We start from the raw sequence: 25,506 nt of genomic DNA on the forward strand, positions 1-25,506 counted from the left end.
ATAAAAGATCCTGTCTGTCTGTCTGTCACCGTAATCCACCCCCCCGACCCATGCAGAATGACACAACAGTATTGATTATTCTTTTTTTTGACGACGTCTTACAGTTGTGCTCCACGGGGAGTCTGAGCAGTTGCGCAAGTTCTAGCTGAACCTATATATGCATGTTCTGTCTTCCTCTCTTAGTTCACAGTTACTGTCCAGCTGTGTTTTTTTATTCTCCTTGACCAATTCTTCTGTGATTCAAGGTGAGAAATTGGTCTATATTCTAATCCTCATTATACTCTCCGAATTACATTATAGAACTAATACTGTCCAATAAGGCAGCTATTACCTGTATGACTATTCAGGCTTGGAAAGGTGGCTCTTCCAAATTGAGATTATTGTTGAGGATAAAATATACAGCAGATTTCTAAGATATTGTAAGGAATTATTTTTTTAAAAAATTTCATTTTTGTGTAGTGATTACATGTTGAACTTTATATACATGTATGCTGGGTTACATTAAATGTTAAAATTAGCTAGGTGTTTTACTTTTACCTGGCTACTACAAAATGAAAATTCTATATGGAGCCTACATTTTGGTCCATATTCTATTTTAGTCTGTTTACTGTGTGAGAGCGCTCATTTGCAGTTTGGGCCTGTCATTTGGGGGTGGTGCCTTGGAAGGAAAATAAATATATCTGGAAGGAATATGTTCACCAAAAACCACAGGCCAGTGGCTTCTTCAGTATCATATTTAACTGCATAGGAACCACTTTAGATGGAGGAGTCAGTAGATGGTAGAATGTATGGTAGATTAATGAATTTCTTTTAAGTATGAATGTTATCTACTGTATTATGTATTGTATAACATATTCCTTTTTTTCTTTAAATTTTTCTCAGAATAGTGAATATGAGACAGTCACTGTCATCTTTTTAAGAGTAAGGTATAATTTTCCAGGACCGTTAGGAGAAGATTTTAATGAGAACTTTGTTTTAAATAGCATTAAGTATTTAAAGAATCGAAGATCTTTTTAAAATTTTCTTGTGATGTCACCTCATGTGCCTAACTATAACCTATGCGGAAGTACTCAAGTTCATCTTTCTAAGTCAACAGGTTTGTGAGACCAGCTTTATGATTTTTATTTTCTTTGTGTTTTTTCGGAAAGAAGATCTTTCGATTGAAAACAGAGAAGATTACTGAAAATATTTGGATATTTTTCCCCGGGGGGACTGAGGTAGAGGCTAACGAAAAGTGAGAAAAAAAACAGGAAGAAAAGGATTCTAGAAAGGCCTTTTGAAATGTACTTTAAACGCATAGACTGGAGCCAGACAGCCCGAGTTGAGAACTTCACTTCACCTGTAGCCAAGTCTAATGACTTGCACAGGTTGTTCACCTCGTTTTAGCTCAGTTTACTCATCTGTAAAATTGACATAATGCTTACCCGAGAGGACTGGTGTGAGAACTAAACAACTCAGCATAAAATAGTGTTCATTTTCCTATGCAGTCACTCACATTTGACCAGAGGGATACATTATTATTATAGATGTTTTACTGGTAAGTATCTTACTTGGAAATTTTTAGTTTCTAAGCCCTTGTTGTTCACACATGCCATTCTTCATTCAGTCATTCATGTGAATTTAAGTCCTTCATCTACTAAAACCTTCAAGCAAATCCATGAGGATAAATTTTACTGTACCCTTTTCTTTCTGTGATGGCGAGGAGTCAGATCCCGGAGCTGTCGCCCACTACTTCCCAGGGACATTATGAGGAAGTAGGTGGAAGCAGATTCATGGGACTGCGTGCTCTGGATAGGATGCCAATATCACCAGCAGTGGCCTAGCTGTGTCACGCTGCCAGCCCCAGTGACACCTGTTTTAAGAATGAAATGACTTGGACCCTGAAGAGGGACGAGAACTTGCCCAAAGTCACTTAAGTATTTAGCGACAGAGCTGGGACTCTCACCCAGGTCTCCCACTGATGAATGCAGGACTTTGTGTATCCTGGGGAGGGTGTTGCCCACTCTGTACACTGAGGGTGTGTGCAGCTCCTCCGTTACCCTGGGGGTTTTCCTCTGACTTACACATCCAAAAGAGCTCACCAGTCAATCTCTTGGATGGGTTGAGGGCATGTTTATCTTACCCCTAGCCCCAGGAAACTGTAAATACTTCTGAGTAGAGGCTTAACTCTGTGTTAAAATGCTGATGCCTTCACCTGCCTGGACTGTAGCTGTGGACCACCTGTATTCACTGTGAAAGCCTGACGCACTCTGGGGCCTTTGGTACAATGAGTCATGCTGCTCCGCGCCCCCAACAAGGATGTGGATCCATCGAGCTGCATCAGTTATTTCAGAGATGGCAATCTCGTTTTATTTTAGGTTGGTACAAGGGGAGAAAGAGCGACGCTTTGGAGCCAAAGGTGGGTTGACATTTAGCTTTGACACTGAGTATTCTGTAGCCTTGGGAGTTGTCAGCTAGTGTTTCCCAACCTTTAGCTTTCCCATCTGTAAAGTAGAGATCCTGAAATGTGTGAATTTGAGGCTGTTGTATGGATTAGAGATCAGCTAATGAGAGTCTGGCACTTTTGTGGTTATTGGTGCTGTAGAAATTCTATATATATATAGACTGATGGAATCCTATGTTTCACACCAAAAATGCTGCCTGGAATAAACCGTTAGGTGTTAGAAAACCAAAGTGGATCCAACCTAGCGCTTTACCTATTATTAAAACATTTGGGAAGATGCACAACAAAATAGTAAACATACTGATCTGTTGGTGATAGAAAACCAGCATATTCTTTTCTAATATATTTTTCTAACTTCTAACTTCTGTTGCTTTTCCAGGCGCATTAGTTGGGAACTGAATCTGAATTTGAGCTGGTAGGATTTGAACTGTCACCCATATGGGATGCTCAGAGGCAGCGGCTTAACCCCGTTGTAAGCTATAACACCAGCTACTCAGTGGAGATTTATGATTTTATAAATCTCCCACAACAAACTCAGAATTTAAACTTTCAGTGGAAAAACAATCCGATATGGTAACTAGGGGCTCTTCAGTTAGGCTGCAGCTCGGGAAGGACAGCTTTCTGTTGCGTTTACGACCTGACACATGGGACCAAGCTTTCTCAGCTGTTAGCTGTCATGTAAACCTAAATCACGCCTCCATATTCTAAAGCTTACTTGCTGGAATTACTTCTAATTGGGAAACTTGAGAAAGGGAACAGGAATAATTTTGAATGATTATTTTTTGCTGAAGTCAGGCTTGGAGGGGCTAGAAGAGAAGGGGTACAGGTATAAATAGGGGGAGAGGGCACTCTACCCGAACGGGTGAGGGTACCACACCAGGTCTGAGGTTATTGTTGAGTAAATCTCTATAGCCAGCAATGAACTTGACACCTGCCTTCCGTTATCCTCTGATTTGCCCATTAGGAAAGGGTGTTTGGTTAATTTTTTGAAGGGAATTTCACAATTGGAGTAGTCATGGCTACTTTTGCTATTTGTAACTTTCTTGAGTGCTTCCCCTTCTGTAAGGTGCTTTATAGCCTGTGTTTCTGGATTGATTGTCTTTGTCTCTTGAATCCTCTTCCCCATACAAAGTACCTTTTGGAAGTTTCATGTTTAATTTAAAAACAATTTCTGTGAGTGCTTGGATGGGGAGTAGTGTCCTGGTGGTTTGTCCTTGTATCAAAGTGATGGTGTGAGTCATGTTGTTGGCATTTGCGACACTTTTATGGAAACATTGGACAAGTTCTTGTTTCAGTGCAGAGACTTTTGGAGGACTGGGGTTGGCTGATGGAAGCCCCAGTGGGCTGAGGGAGACAGCCAGTACCAGGCAGGCGTGTTGAGGGTGAGGAAGGGGATCTGAGGTCTAAGTGTTGTTGTAAGGGTGAGAGTCTGTGTTCCTGCCTTTTGTCCAGTACATGTCCAGAGAGGATGGAGCTGAACAGTCAGTCCGAGGCCTTGGTCAGCAGTGGTGGTTGGTGGACTTCTTCCAGCAGGAACAGAGATGCTTTTCTCTGCATTTTCCTGTCAGATTGAACAGTATTCATCTGGACACATACTTCCAAAATGATAGGATTTCAGATTGTTTTCCAAATTGGGCTGACCCCCAGGAGAGAATGGTGAGAAGAAGAAACTGTTTTGGTATGTCCCACAGTAACAAAGCTAATGTGAGAAGTCTGAAAATAAGCCAATTCATTGGCAGCAGCCAAGTTACAAATTAATTCCCTTAAAAATCAGAACAGCATGACTCACAAAGCAAATCACCTGAAATGATTTTAATCGACTTTCCCCACACCATTTCCTCTGCTGCCTCTTTGAGATCCCAGAACTTTCCTTATATTAGGATTTTCACCTCCTTGTGTTACATTGGTGACTGTTGAAGGAGGTATTATTGTTAGCCCAGTAAGATTCTCTCTGTGTCACAGGCTGCAAAATGGTAAGCTGGAAGCAAAATGTGGCCCAAGCATTGTTGTATTTTGTCTTACTTAAATTAGTTACTGATATTTGAATGTTTGGGGGAGGTTTACCTGAAAAAAAAAAAATCCAGATTTCTGGCTTTGCTGGGGTGGGAGGAGTGTGTGTGTGCGTGTGTGTGTGTGTGTGTATGTATGTATGTATGTGTGTATATATATATATATATGATTTGGAATACGTGCAGCAAGCTTCCTCCACAGAGGGCTCCATCCGGAGGTGGCGAGCAAGCTGGGGCCAAATGCCCTCCGCTGCCCTTCTTGTTGTTGTCCCTGCTTGCTTCTCTTTCTGGAGGAGCCTTTTTGCTCCCTGAGGGCATCTGAATGTGTGACCTTTGCTTTCTAAGTAAAATCACAGGCAGGACAAAACTGGGAGTAGCTCTTATTGCCCCGCCCAAGGAGAACCACTGAACCTCGCAGTTGGATTTGGGCAGTGGTCTGCATTGGAGATTATCGCAGGCAGCCAACCCTGTAGCCAGAGTGAAGAAACATTCAGCTTCACAGCATTGCTGGCCTCGGGGGAGCACCACAGTCCAGGAGACGGGCCCCTTGTGTCCAGCAGACTGCCGGAGCTCGTGGTTTGGCACCTGTGCTGCGGTCGGCCTCCGATGGAGTGGCAGAAGGCTCAGTGCCATCCACTCAGCCGGCTTTCAAAATGCTAGCAGCCAGGAGAACATCGGCTGTGCCAGTGCATCTTCTGGGTCCTCGCCAGCAAGAGCTAAATTTCAAAGGGAAGACAAAAATTGTCTGTGGTCTGATGTGAAAGGCTTGGTGACCATGCAAACTAAATAAATACAAAGAATTTCTGCTGGGTCTCAGAGTTACCTGATTTATTATTATTTTTTTTAAAGATTCATTTATTTTATTTGAAAGGCAGATGTACAGAGAGGAGGAGAGACAGAGAGGAAGATCTTCCATCCAATGATTCACTCCCCAAGTGGCCACAACGGCCGGTGCTGCGCCGCTCTGAAGCCAGGAGCCAGGAACATATTTCCGGGTCTCTCATGTGGGTGCAGGGTCCCAATGCATTGGGCCGTCCTCGACTGCTTTCCCAGGCCACAGGCAAGGAGCTGGATGGGAAGTGGAGCTGCCAGTATTAGAACCGGCACCGATATGGGGTCCCAGTGTGTTCAAGGTGAGGACATTAACCATTACACTATCGCACCGGGCGCAATTATTTTTTCTAATGTATTGAGGTAGTGTATACACACCAAGAAATGCACGTAATTATACAGGTCAAGGAGTTTTTGCTGTTTTGATTGCATGTATAACCAATGCCCAAGTTAAGTACTAAACATAACCACTACCCCGGCCAGTGAAAGATGTCAGTGAGACTATCAAGCTGGATTCTGTTCAGATGGAAGTTATATACAAGTTCATGACCAGTTTGGATTGTACCTGTGTTTCTCATGGCTGAAAAGAGAGTGGAGGGAATGGAGCACTAAGATGGCTTGGTTTTTAAAGGAAAAGAAATTATGCTTGATGTTTTTGACCTTGAAGGTGTTATCACACAGGCCCGCCCGGCCTGTAGCTGACATCTGAGATTTGTTCACAGCAGCACATGCTCTTTTCCAGTAAGAGCCTGCAGACGATCCTGAGCAGAGTACACGCTCCCCCTCCTCCAAGGTCTCCAACTCCATGACTGGTTCCGTGACTTCTCGGTGACCTTCAACACCATACACTTGGGTCATTGTCTTTCTTTTCAAGATATTTTTGTTTGGGAGGCAAATCGTCAGAGAAATGGAAAGACAGAGACTGAGACAGAGCTTCCACCCTTTGGCTTGCTGCTTAAATGGCTGCAGCACAAGGCTGAAGCAATGAACCAGGAACTCCTTCCCAGTCTCCCATGTGGCTGTAGGGGCCCAGTGCCTTTCCAGGCTCATTAACTGGAAGCTGGAACAGAAGCAGGGCAGCCCAGACTTTAGCCAGCACCATGATATGAAATACATACATCAGTGGTAGCAGTTTAAAATGTTGTGCCAGAATGCCACCCCTGTAGTTCATTTTCTTAACTCATCCGACCTTGTATGGTCTCCCTCCTGACTTTTGCTCCTCCTCATTCCCCTGGATACTTTCCTTGGGTTTTCTCCTTAAAAGTCTTATTTCCCTTTAGTCTTTTCCTGCTCTCACCTGCTGTTCTCTCTTCTCCTCCTGTCCCATATCTTCTGCTTTATAAATTTTTTATGATTCTCACAGATTTAGCAGAGGAAAGTGTACAGTGTAGGCAGAGTACTGAGGAGGAGAGATTAAACTAAGCGACAGTGTGTCTATGGTAGATGCATAGTTAGGGAAGGATGGTGGATGTTCTCTGGCACTAGATATTTGCCTGGGGAATACAACATTTTTACACCAGGGCCTGAAGAATTGTTTGTGAGTCTGATGGTGTTTAAAGATGAATCTCAACTGAACTTGAACTGTGGTTATGCAACAAGGTGGAGGAATCCACCTGGTGGGAGGGTTTGGGGAGGTGTGGGGAGAACCCAAGTACCTATGAAACTGTGTCACATAATACAATGTAATTAATGAATTAAAAATAATAAATAATAAAAAAATAAAAGTGTTTATGTAAAAAAAAAAAGATGAATCTTGGGTTAACATTTGGCATAGTGGGAAAGTGGCTCTGTTTGGGATGCCCCACATCCCGTATCAGAGTGCTTGGTTCAACTCCCAACTTCTCCACTTCCAATCCAGCATCCTGTTAATGTGTGCCCTGGCCGGTAGCAGGTGGTGGTCAAACAGTTGTATTCCTGCCACTCACAGGAGAGACCCGGGTGGAGTTCTGAGCACCTGGCTTTATCCTGACCCAGCCATGACTTTTGCAGGCATGTGGGGAGTAAACCAATGAGTGGACGATCTCTCTCCCTGCTTTTCAAACAAAACGAAAATGAGCAATGCAAAAAATAGAAATAAAAATGAATCTTGGAGCAGGTGTTTGACCAAGATGGGTAAGAGACCCGTGTCCAATATTGTAGTGTTTACTTCGAGTTGCAGTCCCTGCTTTAGCTTCTGACCCTGGAAGGCAGTGGCAAGGACTTAAGCAGCTGGGTCCCTGCTGCCCAGGTTGGAAATCTCCATTGCATTGCCAGCTCCTGACCTCAGCTGTGGCCAGGGGTTTTGTAGGCATTTGGGGAATGAAGCAACAGCTGGTCTCCCCTCCCACCACCCCTCCCCTCCCTCTGTCCCTTCCCTCCCTCCTCTCTCTCTCTTCTTCTCTCCCTCCCCCTCACTCCCTCCCTTCTTCTCTCACAGACGTGCAGTTTTAAAATGAATCTTTCCAGATAAGAGCAGCTAAGTGAAAGACTGGGTGTGACAGACAGTAATGTTCATGCTGAACTTGAGATCTTATAAAGAACTTACAGAGTAATATAGGTATAAGATAAGGAAGTGCTAGCATTTTCATCTTTGTATTTGTGGATGCTGCTGCTTTTTGAAAAGGTTCGTGTTACAATATTTTTATATCTTTCAAAAGTATATGCTTTCAAAGTAAACCACATGTTGAATAAGACCATAAAATAAATAGTAAATGTAGTAGGTGGCTATTTAAAAGCATTTGCAATTTTAATCCACTTTAAAATCAAAATTTTAAAGTAATTGTCTTAAAAGGCAACTTGGATCACATTATGATGCTTAAATCCTTGCATATGCTGGACACTGGACTGCAGCTCATGCTGCTTCCCTTCCCAAATTAGCATAAAACAATGTTAAAGTCTGATATGTAAAATTTGGCAGGAAATGTTATTTCCTGATTGTGTCATTAGTTAGAACCCAGTTCTATAACTATCTTTTTCGAAAAATGAAAACTCTTGCTTTTAACTTGTTAAATGCATAATTGAGACTTCTCTGTCCTAAGTGAATAAAAACTTATGATTTCAGAAGCTTTGATATTGTATCTTACCTGCTTACCTTACCACTGTTGGAGACAGAGAAGGTTGCCCTTTGTGGAGCACCTGATCTGCTGCTCGACAGAGGCCCTGGGCCTTTGCACAAGCTGTTTGTTTTGCGCCTAGTATCTGTCCTGAGTCCAGCCCCAACTGGGCACGTTTCTGCTTAGCCGCTGAGTGGTGTTAGCCTCAGGCCTTCCCTGGTGTGCAGCTGGGCAGACTCTGTTGTTTCCTGTGTATTCTCATAGTACTTTCTTCAGACTTCCATTATACGGCTTATTATATAGCATTATAAAGGATGATAATGATCAAAATCACAGCTACATGTTTTCAAGTCTGTAGACCCAGAGCTTGCCTGGGAGGCCCTGAAGGCAAGAAACAATGTGGTTATCTGTGTGTCTCCAGTGCCCGCATCCTGGAAGATACCCAGTAATGGTTGTCTGATGAGTAATGTAGTGGCTGTGTATTCCCTGTGCTCTGTTGAGTAAACAGGCACGAGTTGGGTGTTTTTCAGATTATGTGGATAAAAGCTGGAGGTTTGTGCACAACCACAAGTACACTTTTGGTTCCAGAGTTTGGCTCCAATCTGAGACTAAAAATAGATGACTTCTTTTTAATACATAGGTTGTCTATCTCATTGAATATTCTTTTTGCTATTTCAAAGAGATGAAGTACTGAAGAGAATGAATATTTCTGGCATTTTAACAAGGCCAGTTAATGTCAGTAATTGCTGAGGACTGAAAATCTGAAACGGGTGAAGTAGGGACAGCATTGTGGCATAGTGGGTAAAGCTGCCACCTGTGGTGCTGACCTTCCATATCCACTTCTAAGTTGGCTTCCTGTTAATGTTCCTGGGAAAGCAATGAAGATAGCCCAAATGCTTGGGCCCCTGCACTCATGGAGGAGACCTGGAAGAAGCTGCTGATTTTGAACTTTCCCAGCTCAGACTGTTGTGACTGGGGACCAAACCAGCAGGTGGAAACTCAATCAATTAATCAACCTCTCTGTCTCCCTCTTTGTCTCTCTCACTTTCACCTTTCCAATAAGTACATTTAACAACGGGGTGGAGGCTGTGTGGGTTGTAAGTGTGTGTGTGAATTAGCTGACCAAAAAAATATTGCTCTTTCCTTAAGGATTTTGTCGCCTAAAGCTTTAAAAACTCGTACCTTATGATTCAAACCTGTGGCGTTCAGTTGTCAAATAGACACTGAGGAAGCCGATACCACTTTCTGCTGTCTTTATAAAATTAAGTGAAATCGTCTTTTGTTATTAAGTGAAATGTTTTCTTTTGTTAATTTCCTAGATTAAAATATTGTTTTAAAGTGGGAACTGACACATATATATGTAAAATCATCTGTATTTGAGAATTGTTTAAAGGATTATGATAGGTATTGAATTTAATTGGAGTTCTTTTTCTCTGCTGATCAAATATATTAGTGTTGGTGGGAGGATCCTTGTAGAGCTGTGGCCCACAGATCCACGCAGAGCAGTGAGTAAGGAAGAGGCCATATGGAGTGATGACTTGCAAGGAAAGGAGAAAGGAAATCCGTATGATAAACTAGCAAAAATCTGGCTCCTAAGGCAATAAGTACATAAACTAGACATTGGATGAACTCACTTCTACTGAAACAGGCATATACCAGAGATAGTTCCTGAGAAGTTACATGCCCCTTTAAATTTAGGAACATGTTATTTGTGTCCAAGGAGTTTATAATATAATTCAGGAAAATCTATAGCAATTAAAACATAGTAGTAATGGTATAATAATGCATTTAATGCCAAAGCAGTTGGCCTATGTACATGTCTTCTAAAAAAAACCCACGTTATTCAATAAATACTAGGTAATTATTTCTAGGCATTTGGCTAGTATTTTTTAAATATTTTTATCCCAGGGTAGTAAGGTAGGAATTTTTACCATTTTACTTTATGAAAATGCTAGGTAATATGTTAGATCCTCTGGACAGTCGACAACTGTTTGATTAATAGTTGTATGTTTAGTATATTCTAAACATTCTAATACAGTGTTTGGGACCCCATGGCTCGGGTCACTTCCTCATTCTTTGTGTAATTGTGCATTCTGTGTAACTGTTGAACATTGCAATTTTGCATCATGGACTTTAAAGTCAGACAAACCCGAGTGGGAAGGCATGCTATAGTGCTTATGAATTGACATTGAATTAAATATCTTCTGTCTGCTTCAGTGTCCTGCAGCAAGCAGTAGGATTGCTGTAGGAGCCTACCATAGAATCTAGAACCTGGAATATCATAGGAACTCAGTAAATGTTCTTTAGTTACATGTGAGATGTAAATATGAATTGCTTCAGAATCTTTAAACTGTTTTCTGATAGGTATTTAAAAATGATAATTAGAAAAGACCTCAACCACATTTCCATTATTATTTATTTTTTGTAAGAATTGTTTAGTTGGCTGGCAGAGTTAGATCTTCCATCTACTGGTGGCATTCTCCAGATGCCAGGCCTGGGACATGCTAAAGCCAGGAATCTGGGTAGGTCTGTCACATGGGTGGACAGACCCAAGCACTTAGGTATCTTCCCTTGCTTTCCCAGGCATATTAGCATGCTGGATTACAAATGCAGCAGACAGGAGTCAAACTTGAACTCATATGGGATTCTGACATCTCAGGCGGTGGTTTAGTGTGCTGTACCACTGTGAGAACCCTTTCATTTCCACTCTTAAAACTTTTTAGGTTTTAAGAGTGGCATGGTTTTAAGCACCATCTGGCATGGTGCTTTAGTCTGCTTTGAGTCCCAGCTCTGCTGCAGGTTCTGATTTCCTGCTCGTGTGCAGCTTACCAGACAGCAGGGAATGGCACCAATAGCCGGGACATGGCTGACTCTCTGGCTTCAGCCTGGCCCAGCCCTGGCAGTGGGGGGCTTGGGGAGTAAAGCAGCAGATGGGTGGTCTAACTCTGTGTCTGCCTCTCTCCTCATCTCGGAAGGAAGGAAGGAAGGAAGGAAGGAAGGAAGGAAGGGAGGAAGGAAGGAAGGGAGGGAGGGAGGGAGGGAGGGAGGGAGGGAGGAAGGAAGGAAGGAAGGACAGACAGACAAGCTTAAAGAAAATTAAGAACCTGATTCAGAGCGAGTTGTGCAAGTTCTGGTACTTATCCTTTGGGTCTTCAGGTTAAAATAGATCAAGAAAAGTCAGTAGCTTAGAGAATGCCTTGACTTTGTCAGTACCTCAGTCACCCCAAAATGTAATTTTGTGTATGCTTTCTAGATAAATGGTTTCCACACACCGTCTTTCGGGTAGTAAAAATCAATCTACTAATAAGGCCTTAAATGCCCTCACTTAATTACGAGGAAGTTAATGAAACCCTGCCGCATTACATTCTAAGTGAATGCAGCCTGGTGGTTCATGCAGATCTGCTCTTCCTTAAACTTTGCTCTCCTACAATGTATTTAAACAGCAATCATTGATCACCGTAATTGATTACCTTCTCTCCTGGCTAGCTTTTATTTGAAAACAGAATGTGCAGGTTTGCTTTCCATTGTCATCTGAAAATGCTATCCAGACTAAAATAGAATATACTGCTTTCAATTGCTATGAAAAACTGATGCTTTTGTTGTAAGCATTTATTCTAAAATAATACAAAGGTTAACCGTGCATCCATTGACAGTATTGTAATGAAGAGATAGAAAAATGAAAACAGCATGTATTTAAGTGTCAGGAACTTTGTGAAACTGACTCTTTTAGCATCAGAAATATGGAGGATGAACTGTGTAGTCTCTAGCCTTACTTCAATCCCCAAGGGGATTATATCGAACTCTATCCCTCCCCCTCCTCCGCCCCCACTCCACAAATGTGCTAATCAGCCCTAGAGTTCCAGGATGAGACTGTGGCTTTGAGCTTGGAAAGGAAACAACTTAATTTCTTCTATGGCTGTTGTGCTATTTGATTTGCTTACATTGTTGCTGATCTGATAGTCCTAAAGTAGAAGTGGATCTTAGGGAATCAGGTTTTGTTTGAGGCAGTAACCTGGAAAGTAACATTAGGTCTACACACCCTAAGCTTCTAACCCAGGATATGGAGACTAGACTTCTCAGTTTAGTTCAGGAACGTTTCCACGCCCAGATCCTACAGGTCAGTGCAGCACCAGTTCCCTCTGGAGATAGTCCTTGATCCTGCAGCTCGTCACTGGTCTTTACTTTTCTGAACACTTCTTAGCCCATATACACCATCAAACTTAGAACTTGTGTTTTTCTTTTGTTTCCTTACATGTTCAATAATTGGTTCCCTTGATACTTCGCATGATTAGAAAGTCTTTGTGGCATCCTGCATAAGCCTGCAAGTCTCTTTGGAGCAGGGGAATCCGGCAGTCATCATTGGTGACTGTTTTGTGGTGGGAGATGAATTCTATCAATTCTCCTCCTCCAGGTCATGCCTTTTAACCTGCGCTCTGTCCACGTCTTGTGACTCGGTCTGGTCTTTTTATCAAGCCTACTTGCTCTTTAAAGACTCATTCCCATGACGCCACATCCAGATAACTTTCTCTCACATCTAGGCAAGTGCTTGCCCAACAGATGGGATGCACTGGTGATTTCAGCTTTTTGTTTTTATAATCAGCTAACACTTAGGAAAATAAGATGAACAGGTGGGATTATTGAGATACTTTCTTCTTTTCACACTAAGTTGTCAGGAATCCCAGTGTATCTTACACTTTTATCTCATTCAGATTAGCCACATTTCAAATACCTTATGTGACTGGTAGCTACACAGCTCTGATGATTTTGCCACAATGTAGTTGAAAATCAACTTCTACTTCCCATTAAAAGAGTAAAGGCAAATGGTCATGTATTCCACACTGGTAAAAGGCATGGAAACCGACCGCTATGGTGGAGTTGGTGGTGGTGCTTTGCTGTGCTAAGTAACTCATCATCCAGAAGGAGAACTGTGCTCATGGAAAGGATAGTGTTTCACGAGCTCAGTACCTTATCCTCAGCCTTTCATTTGCCTGTGTGATTTTCCGGAATGCAAGTCTGGTTCTAGACTCTGCCAATCCACAACTTGTTCAGTTCCTTTCCACTGGTGTTTCCCAGGGTTTTCTGTTGAAAAGATGCAGCTGAAAGCATACTATGAGGCCTTCATTCCGAGGCCCAGGAGACTCTGAGAAAGCAAAATATTCAGCCCAGACAAATTGTTAGTGGTTTTTTTTTTTAATTGCAAAGTCAGATATACAGAGGAGAGATAGAGAGGAAGATCTTCCGTCCGATAATTCACTCCCCAAGTCACCACAGCAGCCGGAGCTGAGCCAATCCGGAGCCAGGAACCAGGTCTCCCATGTGGGTGCAAGGTCTGAAGGTCTTGGGCTGTCCTTGACTGCTTTCCCAGTGCGATTGCGTGGTGGTTGAAGTCCTCACCTTGCACACGCCAGGATCCCATATGGGTGCCAGTTCTAATCCTGGCAGCCCCATTTCCCATCCAGCTCCCTACTTGTGGCCTGGGAAAGCAGTCAAGGACGGCCCAAAGCCTTGAGACCCTGTACCCGTGCGGGAGACCCCAAAGAAGTTCTTGGCTCCTGGGTTCAGATTGGCTCAGCTCCAGCCATTGTGGTCACTTGGGAAATGAATCATTGGACGGAAGATGATCTTCTCTGTCTTTCCTCCTCTCTGTATATCCTCCTTTTCAATAAGAATAAATTTTTAAAAAATAATTATTATTTGCAAGGTATTATGACTGCCACACCGACTATCAGGCTCACAAATATGTTTCAAAAGTTTACAGAACAGTGAATTAAAAGATGGGCTTATTTTAAGGCAAAAAAATTGGGGACTCTATGCAGATAAAGGGGCTTCAAGAAGTTCATGAAAAACACATACTTACAAAAATATTGGGCATGGATTTTATTTTTTATACCCAAGTAAACTCATCTTTTAACCTCATTATTCCACAAACTTTTAAAAAAAAGATTTTATTCATTTATTCATTCACTCATTCATTTTTAAAGATTTTTTTTTTATTGCAAAGTCAGATATACAGAGAGAAGGAGAAAGAGAGAGGAAGATCTACTGTCCAATGAGTCTTTCCTCAAGTTGCCACAACAGCCGGAGCTGAGCTGATAAGAAGCCAGGAACCTCTTCCGGGTCTCCCATGTAGGTGCAGGGTCCCAAGGTTTTAGGCTGTCCTCCACTGCTTTCCCAGGCCACAAGCAGGGAGCTGGATAGAAAGTGGAGCTGCTAAGACACGAATCAGTGCTCATATGGGATCCTGGTGCATACAAGACGAGGATTTATCCACTAGACCACCATGCCGCGCCCTATGGACATCCTTTTTAAAGTGCTTGTCCATCTGATATCTAATTTGAAAAAGTATTAGGATGCAAATAGGAGTCTGTTATTACTGTTATCAACAACTGTTGCAAATTGTGTAGATTATGGTATTGCTGCCTTTTTTAATATAATTATTTTGAGATAAATTTTGCAACATAACAATTTGCCATTTACAGTGTGCAGCTCAGGGGCCAGTGATGTGGCACACCAGATTAAGCTGCAGTTTTGGCAGGGACACCCCTGTTACCACGCCGGTTCAGTCGCTTTGCCATTGCACCTAGGAAGTAACGAGCGACGGTTAACATGCTTAAGTCCCTGCCGCTCATGCTGCAGACCCAGATCTGACTGTTGAAGCCATCTGGGGAGTGGATTAGTGGAATGAAGATAATAATATTCATTCCCCTTCCATCCCCTCCCCTCCCTCTTTCCCTCTCCACTCTTCTCCTTTTCTCTCTCTGTCATTTTACCCCTCCAAATAAGTGTTTGAAATACATAGTGTGTATAGTTGTGTGGGGTTTTAGTACATTCACAGGGGTTTTGCAAGCATACCGCAGTCAATTTTCTTTACCTCCAACAGGAACCCTGCATGCCTTTGCAGTCACTTTCCATTTTCCCCAGCTCTCTCAAGCCTAGGTAACTACTGATCTACCACCTGTCTCTATGGGTCAGTCTATCTGGACCCGTCACATGAATGAGTCACAGACTGCGTGATCTTCTGTGAATGGTGTTATTCTCCAAGCTTGGTTTCAAGGTTCATCCATGTTGTAACTTAAGTACTTTGTTCCTTGTTATGAGTAAACACTGTACCACATTACTGATTAACATTCCATCTGCTGCTTTGCTTCATCTGTTGTAATGCTGCCGATGTATAAGTTTACAGAAATCTAGGTTCGTGTCTCCTGACTGTATAACTGGGATGGAGTTGCTAAGCCCTTTGATGAGTCTGTGTTTAATGTTTTGAGGAACTGCCAGACTGCTTTCCAAAGTGGTTGCAATCTTGCAGCTTCCTGCCAGCACTGTATGAGGTTTCCAATAGCTTCGTATTCTCCACAACACCTGTTACTATCTTTCTGTTTATTACCATCCTAATGAGTATTTCACTGTGCTTATGATTTGCATCTGCCTGGTGGCTAATGATGTCAAGCAACTTTTCGTGTGCTGTTGGCTGTGTGTGTATCTTCTTGGAAGAAATCATCTCTTAAAATCATTTGCCCACTGCCAATATGGGTTTTTATTTCCAGTTTCATATTATAAAAGTACTTTGCATATCCGAAAGGCAGATCCTTTATCAGATGTATGACTTGCAAACGTTTTCTCCCAACCTGTGGCTTGGCTGTTCCCATTGGTGGTGGTTAGAACTGTACATCTTGTAATTTGCTCATGCTTTGGGACAGTGTGTCTTCTGCATGCTTCGGACTGGGTCAATTCCTGCATTTCTTTCCTCTCTTGAGGCACTGGGCACAATGTATTGGTTGATATCACCAGTTTAGGATTGGTTTTCTCTACCAGAAGGAACTGTGTCTTACAAATCTATATCTTCAATGCCTTGATCTTGGTCTCTCCTAACACGAAAGAAGAGCTCAGTTGTTGCTTGTTTATAAAAACAAAAATGAAACCTTGCATCTGAAAAAAAAAAGACCAAGGTCAGTACTGATCCAAGACAGCTAAGAGGAAGAGATTAGTAAATTGTCAAAGAATCCATGTGTGTGAGAATATCTGCCATCCTTGTACGTAAACAAGGCTCACACTTTCCCTCCCATCACCCCTGGAGATAGTCATGGCCAGTTCGGGCATTGCAGATCCTGTGGTCCCTGTGAGACAGCGACGCTCCAGAACACAGTCCTGTGCTCTGTCACGGGACTCGGGCAGCTCACTGTGGGTTTCTTCAGTCCCTTCTGGGCAACCTCCCGACATTTGTCTGCCCAACACATTCTTTACTGGTTTATTTTAAGATACTTGCAGATTCTTGGTTGCCATATGTCAGCTTAAATCTAGTAGAGTCATATTAAAATAGACACACCACTTGTGCAGGGAGGTTATCTCATCTATATTACTGCCTTGTGACTCAGTTGTGCTAAAAGAAGTCTAGTTTTTTTTCATTCTATAAAGACATTTCTATTCATTTTTGTTAAAATTTTTTTTGTTTATTTGAAAGGGAGAGCATCAGACAAAGAAACAGAATGAGACAGAGAAGGAAAGATCCTCCATCCACTGGTTCACTCCCCAACTGATAGCTGTAGCCAAAGCCAGACCAGACTGGGTCTCCTACAGGGGTTGTTGGAACTAAATGCTTAGACTAGCTAGTGCCCTCTAAGGAACATTAGCAGGAATCTGGATTGGAATCAGAGTAGCAAGGTCATGGGTTGTTGGAACCTAAATGCTTAGGCCAGCTTCTGCTCTCTAAGGCACGTTGGTAGGAAGCTGGTTTGAAATCAAGTAGCAAGTCTTGGACTGGCATTCTGATGCTGGCATTGCAGATAGGCTTAATCCACTACACCTGCTCTGACATTTCAACTCTTTTTTTCCCCTAAGATTTATTATTTTTGTTGGAAAGGCAGATGTACAGAGAGAAAGAGAGAAAGATCATCCTTCCACTGATTCACTCCCCACCAGAGCTGAGCCAATGCAAAGCCAGGAGCCAGGAGCTTCTTCCAGGTCTCCCACGTGGGTGCAGTGTCCCAAGGCTTTGGACCATCCACTGCTGCTTTTCCAGACTATAAGCAGGGAGTTGGAAGGGCAGTGGAGCAGCCAGGACATGAACTGGCACCCATATGGGATCCCGGCACATACGAGGTAAGGATTTAACCACTAGGCTATTGTGCCTGGCCCCATTTACTCTTAAAATTTTTATTTATTTATTTGAAAGGCAGAGAGAGAGACACAGATAGACAGCTTCTGTCTTCCGGTTTATCACCCAGTTGTCCATACTGCTGGAACTGGGCCAGGCCAAAGCATGAATTAGGAACTCAATTCCTGTATGGTGGCAGGAACCCAATCATTTGAGCTGACATCCACTGCCCCTGAGGGTGTGCATTTGCAAAAAGCCGGAATCAGGAGGTAGAGTAGGGCCTTGCACAGTCTTTCCAAATGGGCTACTGATTATATTTATTTGTTTGTTTGTTTATTTATATTGTAAAGGCAGATTTACAGAGAGAAGAAAAGTTAGAATGATCTTCCATCTGCTGGTTCACTCTCCATATAACCACAACAGCTCGATCAGAGCTGGATGGGAAGTGGAGCAACCAGAACATAAATCAGCACCCATATGAGATGCTGGTGCTTGAAGGTAGAGGATTAACCTGTTGAGCCATGGTGCCACCCCCAGCATACAAATGTCTTGCTGTTTGCCCAAATACCTGCATCCGCAAGAGTTTGCGGAAGGCAATCTTTTTCTACTGATTTTTAAAAATCATCTTTCATACTATCCTTTCATCATCTGCCCCAGACGTTTTCAAACTGAAGAAATACTTTAACAGAGTCTCCTCTGTTTTCTGGAGCCAGTTTTACTTTCTCAACACGAGTCTCTAGATTCTGACCCTCTGCATTTTCACTGTTGTTGAACATATTGCAAGGCCCCCTATTTTGGTTGGAAAATTAAATATAATATGAAGGAACAGTTATTCCTGTAAAATAAAGGTTCCCTGTGAAAACTCCTTGAAGGTGTTGTTTTTAAATCCTGATGGAATATTTTAAAATGAGATCCAAGAAGGAAACCCATATAAATGTTTGTATGCCTCTGATGTGGTTTGAATTCTCAGCCACTTTTTATTTTTATTTGGCACCGAGGCAACACAAAAGTAGAGAAAACGGGTTGATGGCTTGTGATTGACTTATTTTCACTTAGCACAGCAAGATGTACTAAAATTACTTTATCCTAAAACGCTCCTCAGATTCTTGAATGAGGAATACCCATCCCCCGCCCCTTATACAACAAAAATAGCTCTGTATTTTTGGGAGAAGGAGTTTGGCAGGCATGCTGATGACAATACTCTATTGGAAAACATTTACTTTGAGTGACTAAAATCCAGATGCTGTTCATGGTAGTTAAAAGCCACTAATAGTATGTTTACTCTGGCACTCAGCACGTTGCCGTGAGATTAATGCGAGGCTTGCCCAGTCTAGAGGGGGAGAAGACAAGAGGGGGCCGCTTGAGGGCTGGATGCTTCCTCATCTTCAGGCTGTGAGAAGTAGGATTTCCTGAGTGTGACCATATTTTGTATTAGCTGCTGTGTTTTTGACAGAATATAGTCCTGGCACTGTGTAGGTGCTGCAACAATGTTGCATAAAGAGGAGGGTGGGATGTGTTTGATTAGTTAGGCAAAGATCATTGCTAGAGGCATACTAGTACAACTTACTTAGGTCAAGAATTCAATTTGTGGGAGCTGGCAGTTAGCCCAGCAGTAAGATGCCTGGATATTACAGTATCTGGGTTTGAGGCCCAGATCTGGCTCCTAACTTGAATTCCCTGCTAACGCAGACCCTGGGAAGCTGTGCTGATGGCCCGAATAACAGGGTTCCTGCTACCCTGTGGGAGACATGGACTGCATTTCAGTTTCTGGCTTCATCCTCTGTGACAAGAGCATGGGGAGACTGAACCGGTGCCTGAGAGTCCTCTCTCTGCCTCTGCATTTCAAATAAATTTAATTTAGAATATAATACTTCACAGGGCCAGCACGATAGTTCATCTAGCGAATCTTCCACCTCCAAGTGCAACATCTTACAAGGGTACCAATTCGTATCCTGGCTACTCCACTTTACATTCAGCTCCCTGCTTGTGGCCTGGGAAGCAGCAAAGGATGGTCTAAAGCCTTGGGATCCTACACCTGTGTAGGAGTCCCAGAAGAAACTCCTGGCTCTTGATTTCAGATTGGCTCAGCTCTAGCTGTTGTGGCCATTTGGAGAGTGAACCAACAGATGGAAGATCTTTGTCTCTCCTTGTTTCTGTAAAATCTAACTTTCCAATTGAAGAAAAAAAAAGTAACACTTTAAAAAGCAAGTATTCATCTCCTTCAAATTTGAATTGTTCTTTGCTAAAAGAAAGTAATGCTAGACCTGACTATGTTAACGTATAGAATAGAAAACACTGGAGTGCATTTGTATGTTATTTAATTGAGCAAGTTTCTTGACTCTCCATTCATAAGTTGGCCAGTTTGATGTTAGTGAACTTTGTGAAATGTGGTCTGATTGATACACATATATTGTCAGCTCATTCTTCTGTGTTGAATAGGAAGAACTGTAGAAGTGTTATTTTGACATTGATTTCTACTAACTCCATCAAGTTAAATCCAATCTCCACTTTTAGGAAATATGCCTTGACGCTGGAAAATATGAAATAAGTTTTCCAGAATGAAAATTCTTGTCTTTGGAGATTAGCCCTGTGTCTAAGAACAAAACACAACCAGGAGTTAGTAGTTACTGTCTCTCATTTTCTTGAACAAATGGATTCCTTTGTTATAGTCATTTACAGACATTTTTGTATGCCAGATTTTTGCTTTTGTCTTTTTCCTAAATCACTAAATAACCTTCATGTCCCTAATGTATTCAGATTTTTTCAAATGATTCTTTCAGGATTAGACGTGTCAACAGGGTGTTAGTTTGAACACTGTGAGAGGGGGTGGCCAGGGAGCTGTCCTTGGCATTGTGAGCAGGATCCTGAAGTGGAATCTGAGGGTTTCCCTGCTATGAATGGGATATGTGGGTATGAAAAGAAGTTATTTTTAGGCCTGGCATTCCTGAAAACCCCCGGAGTTGTGTGTTTTTACAAACTGTAAGTTTAGGCACCGAATAAAAATGATCAGATGTTGATCTCTGTAACAGGCCAACTGGCAAGTGTGGAGGCGCTCCGAGCCTGGAAGTAATGATGCCAGTTCCTTTGCTATTGCAACCCCAAAGGGACAATTGAGGGAAAGTGGTGTCCAATACCATTACAGTGTGTGCTCAGCTACCAAAGGTGTCACATGTTACCAATTGTTACGTACAGGGTTTCAAGGCTTATTTTTTTCTCCCTCATGACTCCATGCATGTTTGTGGCATTACAAATGTGACCCACATTTCTTTTTCTAATTTGCTACATTTTTTTCTGATGCTTATCTCATTCTTTTAAAGGGCTAGCAGATAGGTTGCTGAAAGAGCCAGCTGGTCGTAAGAGTCTGACAAAGTTCCCGTGCAAGGGCTAGCTATAATATAAATGTAACTTGGTTCATTACCTAACAACAGACCTCAGCAGTTTCACGCGTTCACCTTCTGGTTTTCCTCCCTCCCTCTTCTCTCCTTAGAAATACGAGCTCAGCTGGTGGATCAACAGAAATGCCTTGAACAACAGACGGAGATGCGAGTTCAGCTGCTCCAGGACCTGCAGGACTTCTTCCGGAAAAAAGCTGAAATCGAGACAGAATATTCTCGGAACCTAGAGAAACTAGCAGAAAGGTTCATGGCCAAAACGAGAAGCACCAAGGATCACCAGCAATACAAGTAAGAGAGCCTCGACTCAGGTTCTTGCTCCCAAGGTGACAGCCTCGTTTGCATCATCCCTCTGGGGGTTAGATTGTTTTTCTCCCAATGAAGCTATGGATGTGCATAAATCAAAGCAACCCTCTTCATGTATAGTTGATGGATGCTAATTTCCTGTATTTTAACCAACAATATTGTTTTGGCATTTTGCTCTTTCCAACATATATGTCTTTGTGGATAACCTTATAGGCCAGAAAGCAATATATGTGCTGGTACAGTTCCTAATCACAGAGAAGTGGGAATTCCTATCTGCCACAGGTGGAAATTTGGAAGAGCAAATTAAAATCAGTTACTTCTTGAAGCAGTGACTTTAGAATCCTGGAAGTGGTTTGGTACAAAAAGAAGCACTGGGCGCTGGGCAGTTCTTGAACTCAGTGCTTCCACCCTTCCCATCCATGTTTTCATTGATGTGGACACTGAGTGCTTTGTACTGATTGACTTATCTCTTTGAAAGTCAAAGTTACAAGGAGTGAGATATAGAGATCTTCAGTTTGCTGATTCACTGCCCAGGTGGCTGCAGCAGCCAGGGCTGGGCCAGCCTCAAGCCAGGATACAGGAACTTTATCAGGTTCTGCCATATGGACGGCAGGGGCCCAAATACTGGGGTATCTTTACTGCTTTTCTCAGACTAGTAGTAGGGACTGGGTTGGAAGTGGAGCAGCCAGGACGTGAACCAGTGCCCAAACGGAATGCCAGCATTGCAGGCAGTGGCTTTTCTCCCCATGCCACATCACCAGCCCAAGAGACACGGATTTAAAATCAGGGCTTTTAGTAAAATTCTGATGAGTCAGCATCATTGAATCTTCCATTAATTATTTGCTTGAAAAGTACAAACAGGTTATTCTGGTGATGAAATTACCACTGTCATTTCAATCCTGGAGCTGTAGAGAAGTGAGCAGCCACTCAAGAGAACACAAGCCCTGCAGCAGGGAGAAGCTCAGAGTACTGTGGACTGGCTGGAATCCATCCCGCAGGGGAGGCAGAGAAGGGGCTGCAAGGCCCGGAACAAGTGGCATCTAAGCAGAGGCCTCGAGGTCTAGTCAGCCTGTAAAGGGGGAAGGGGAGAAGGGGACGTTCCAGGCACGGGGAAAGGCAGTAGTAAGGAACCAGCAGCAAGAGGTAGAGGACAAATTCACATAGCAGAGATAGTTTGGGGTAACGAAATAGATCAGATCAGATCAGATCAGATCTTCCTGGGCAGCTTGAACTTGATCCTGAGAGCATGAGAAGGCTTTGGAAAGCTTTACGTAGAAGGAATACCCATTCACACCAGGAGACAGGATCAGGCACTGGATGGAGGCACAGCTGGGGCAGGGGGACCAGGCCAGGGGCTCTCCAAGGAAGGTTGGCAGAGAGAAACAGACATACTTAGAAAATGTTGAAAAGGCAGCACAGACTTTGATTTCCAGAAATAGGGTTCACCTGGAAAACCCTCTGAAAAACACTCCAACCCCAAAGCCCCAGAAGTGCTAATTAAAATATAATAGTCATCTTTTTCAGGATATGGGCTGTACTCAAAAGAAGGTAAGACACATTTCCAGGGGCCCAAAAGGGAAGGCACTAAAGGGAATGGTTGACATTGTGGCTTCGTGTATTAAGTCAGTGTCTGCCTGTGACACAGGGATGCCACCTGGGCGTTGGTTCAAGTCCTGGCTGCTTGCCAAAGTGCCTGAGAAAGCAATGGAGGATTGCCCAAGTGTTTGGGTTCCTGAATTCATGTGGGAGACCCAGACAGAGTTCTGACCTCCTGGCTTCAACCTGGCACAGCACCAGCAGCTGTGCTGTGGCTGTTTGGAGAGTGAACCACCAGAAAGTGGGCATCTCTTTCCCTCTCCCTATAGTCTTGCCTTTCAAATAAATAAAATAAATGTTAGAAAAAACAAGAAAAATTAAGTAGCAGACTACTTTCCCAGGCCACAAGCAGGGAGCTAGATGGGAAGTCAGGCAGCCAGAACACAAACTGGCATCCATATGGCATGCAGGCAAAAGATTAACCAATTGAGCCATTGTGCCAGCCACTATAGTTAGTTTTTTAAAAATAACTGTAAGGAGTTCTGTGATCTAGCAGGTAGAACCACCACCCGTGCTACTGGGTCCCCTGTGGGTGCTCCACTTCCCATCCAGCTTCCTGCTAGTGTGCCTGGGGAAGCAGTAAAAGATAGCCCAGTTACTTGGGTCCTTGCTGCCAGTGTGAGAGACCTGATAGAAGCTCCAGGCCCCTGACTTTGGACCAGCCAAACTCTGGCCGATGCCAGCATTTGGGGAGTAGATCAATGGATGGAAGACCTCTTTGTCCCTCTCATTCTCTCTGTAGCTCTTTCAAATAAATGAAATAAAAATCTTAAAATGAACCACCAAATGATGTTCCTTTTTAAAAAGCATGTCTGTCTTCCCACCATTTGCAATCTGGTTTTGGTTGTATTTTTTTCTTAAGAGTTTTTTGAGAAGTCTGTGGCTCATACTCTGTTAGCTTTAGCATGGAGAGTAAAACAAGGCACAGTTAGAAATTTGGCACCGTTTTATGGGTTTCAGTAGAACATGTGACAAGTCATGAGCCAGTACGTTCATGTGCCTTGAGACTGTGCCATAAATCTCTGGTCCCCAGGAACGCTCTTTGGGAGGCTGGAGCTTATGTACCTAGGGGTAATAAATAACCCTCCAATTTATGTTCCATGGAAGGCGTAACTAGCCACATGTCATTTCCAGCAATGGACTGAGCATTCAGAGGGGACTTTGTGCAGTGACAGACCTCTGTCTTTGAGACAGGGATCAACCAAAGTTTATCTAAATACAGTTTGCTTTCTTGGCTGGGGTGTTAGTAGTCAAAGAGCTGCCTGTGCACCATGTATGTATTCAGAGCCTGGGTTTTCACTGCTGTTCTTCTCCCAAGTATTTTCTTCCCAACCTGGCAAGTCACTTTCTCTGTACTGGCCACAGACTTCAAGGCTTTCCAGAGTCTTAGTCTGAGAAGTGCCCAGAGCAGAGAACAACAAGCCACAATGCCCATCTGGCTCTGCAGCTGGGCTTGATCACCTCACTGTTGGATGGGGCAGTTTGGAAGTTGGTGGTAACGTTGTCTGTCTTCACTTTGTAGAAAGGACCAGAACCTGTTATCTCCGGTGAACTGCTGGTACTTGCTCCTGAACCAAGTGCGGAGGGAGAGCAAAGACCACGCCACCCTGAGTGACATCTACCTGAATAATGTGATCATGCGGTTCATGCAAATCAGTGAGGATTCCACCAGGATGTTTAAGAAGGTACTCATCCAAAATCCCTGTGCTTTTTCTCTGATACTTGCTTTTTCCTTTCTGTAGCACTGAGATCAAGGCCTGCTGCAAACTCAATACTCAAGAAATATTCATGGGAAAAAGTTAAAAGAATGATTTAAAGATTGAAATTTAAAGATTTTTTAAAAATTTATTTAAAAGACAGACTTACAGAGAAAGGAAAAGAAGCAGAGAATCTTCATTCCTCTTATCACTCTCCAAATAGCCACAGTGGCCAGGATTGGGCCAGGCAAGAGCCAGGAGCCCAGAGCCCAGAGCTTCTTCCAGGTCTCGCACATAACTATATAGTGGCCTAAAGATTTGGGCCATCTGGTTCTGCTTCCCATGTGCATTAACAGGAGTGCTGAATCAAAAATGGAAGCAGCCATAACAAGGACCAGTGCCTTATGGGATTATGGGATGCTGGTGTTTTAGGCAGAGGCTTAACCTACTATACCACAGTGCTGGTCCAAGATTTGTCTTATTTATGCATATTGAAAGCAGAGTCACACAGAGAGACGGTGAAACCTTTTATCTGCTGGTTCATTCCTCAAAAGGCCACACAGCGAGGGCTCTGCCAGGCCAACCAGGAACCCGGAACTTCTTTCGGGTCTCCCTCACTTGTATCATCTTCACTGCATTCTCGGGCGCATTATCAGGGAGCTGGATCAGAAGTGGGTCTCAAAGCACTATCCTATGGGACGCTGGTGTCCCGGGTGCTAGCTTTCCTTACTAGGCTGCAGTGCCATCTCTAAGAATGACTGTTTTAAAGATATAAATGAGAAGTTGAACCTGAGCAGGCATAGTAGTTATAAAGCTGTAAATCACTGAATCTGTGACTTGAACATTTTAAGCAAAATTTTCAAGTAAGGTGTACCTGCCAGTTACAAGTGTCTCCTTAGGCAGTGAGCAGACTACCTGTGCTTAGACAAAAAGTGAGTGAAGAAGCCTCCAATTCCACGTTTGGGTTCCCATCTGGTCGTAGACTTGAGAAGAACAATATGCACATATTCAGCTTTCTCAGGGAAAATGTAGTCACAGTCTTACCGTACTCCCACTGGATCATCAGTGGAGGCTGTGAGCGAATAATATAGATGTATTTCCACAGTACC

The 25,506-nt window shown here is 43.0% G+C and overlaps 1 protein-coding gene across 2 annotated transcripts in view; it reads left to right on the top strand.

Annotated features, from left to right (window-relative positions):
• Window positions 1-25,506, top strand: part of SRGAP1 (SLIT-ROBO Rho GTPase activating protein 1) — a 251,366-nt gene that overhangs the window by 104,243 nt on the left and 121,617 nt on the right. For both annotated transcript variants that reach the window (XM_058673470.1, XM_058673471.1), the window contains exons 2-3: window positions 20,894-21,089; window positions 24,223-24,385. In XM_058673470.1, coding sequence (XP_058529453.1) covers window positions 20,894-21,089; window positions 24,223-24,385 — 359 coding nt within the window. The remainder of the gene's footprint in view (window positions 1-20,893; window positions 21,090-24,222; window positions 24,386-25,506) is intronic.

The sequence above is a fragment of the Ochotona princeps genome, chromosome 15, assembly GCF_030435755.1.
Source record: "Ochotona princeps isolate mOchPri1 chromosome 15, mOchPri1.hap1, whole genome shotgun sequence".
Lineage (NCBI taxonomy): Eukaryota > Metazoa > Chordata > Mammalia > Lagomorpha > Ochotonidae > Ochotona > Ochotona princeps.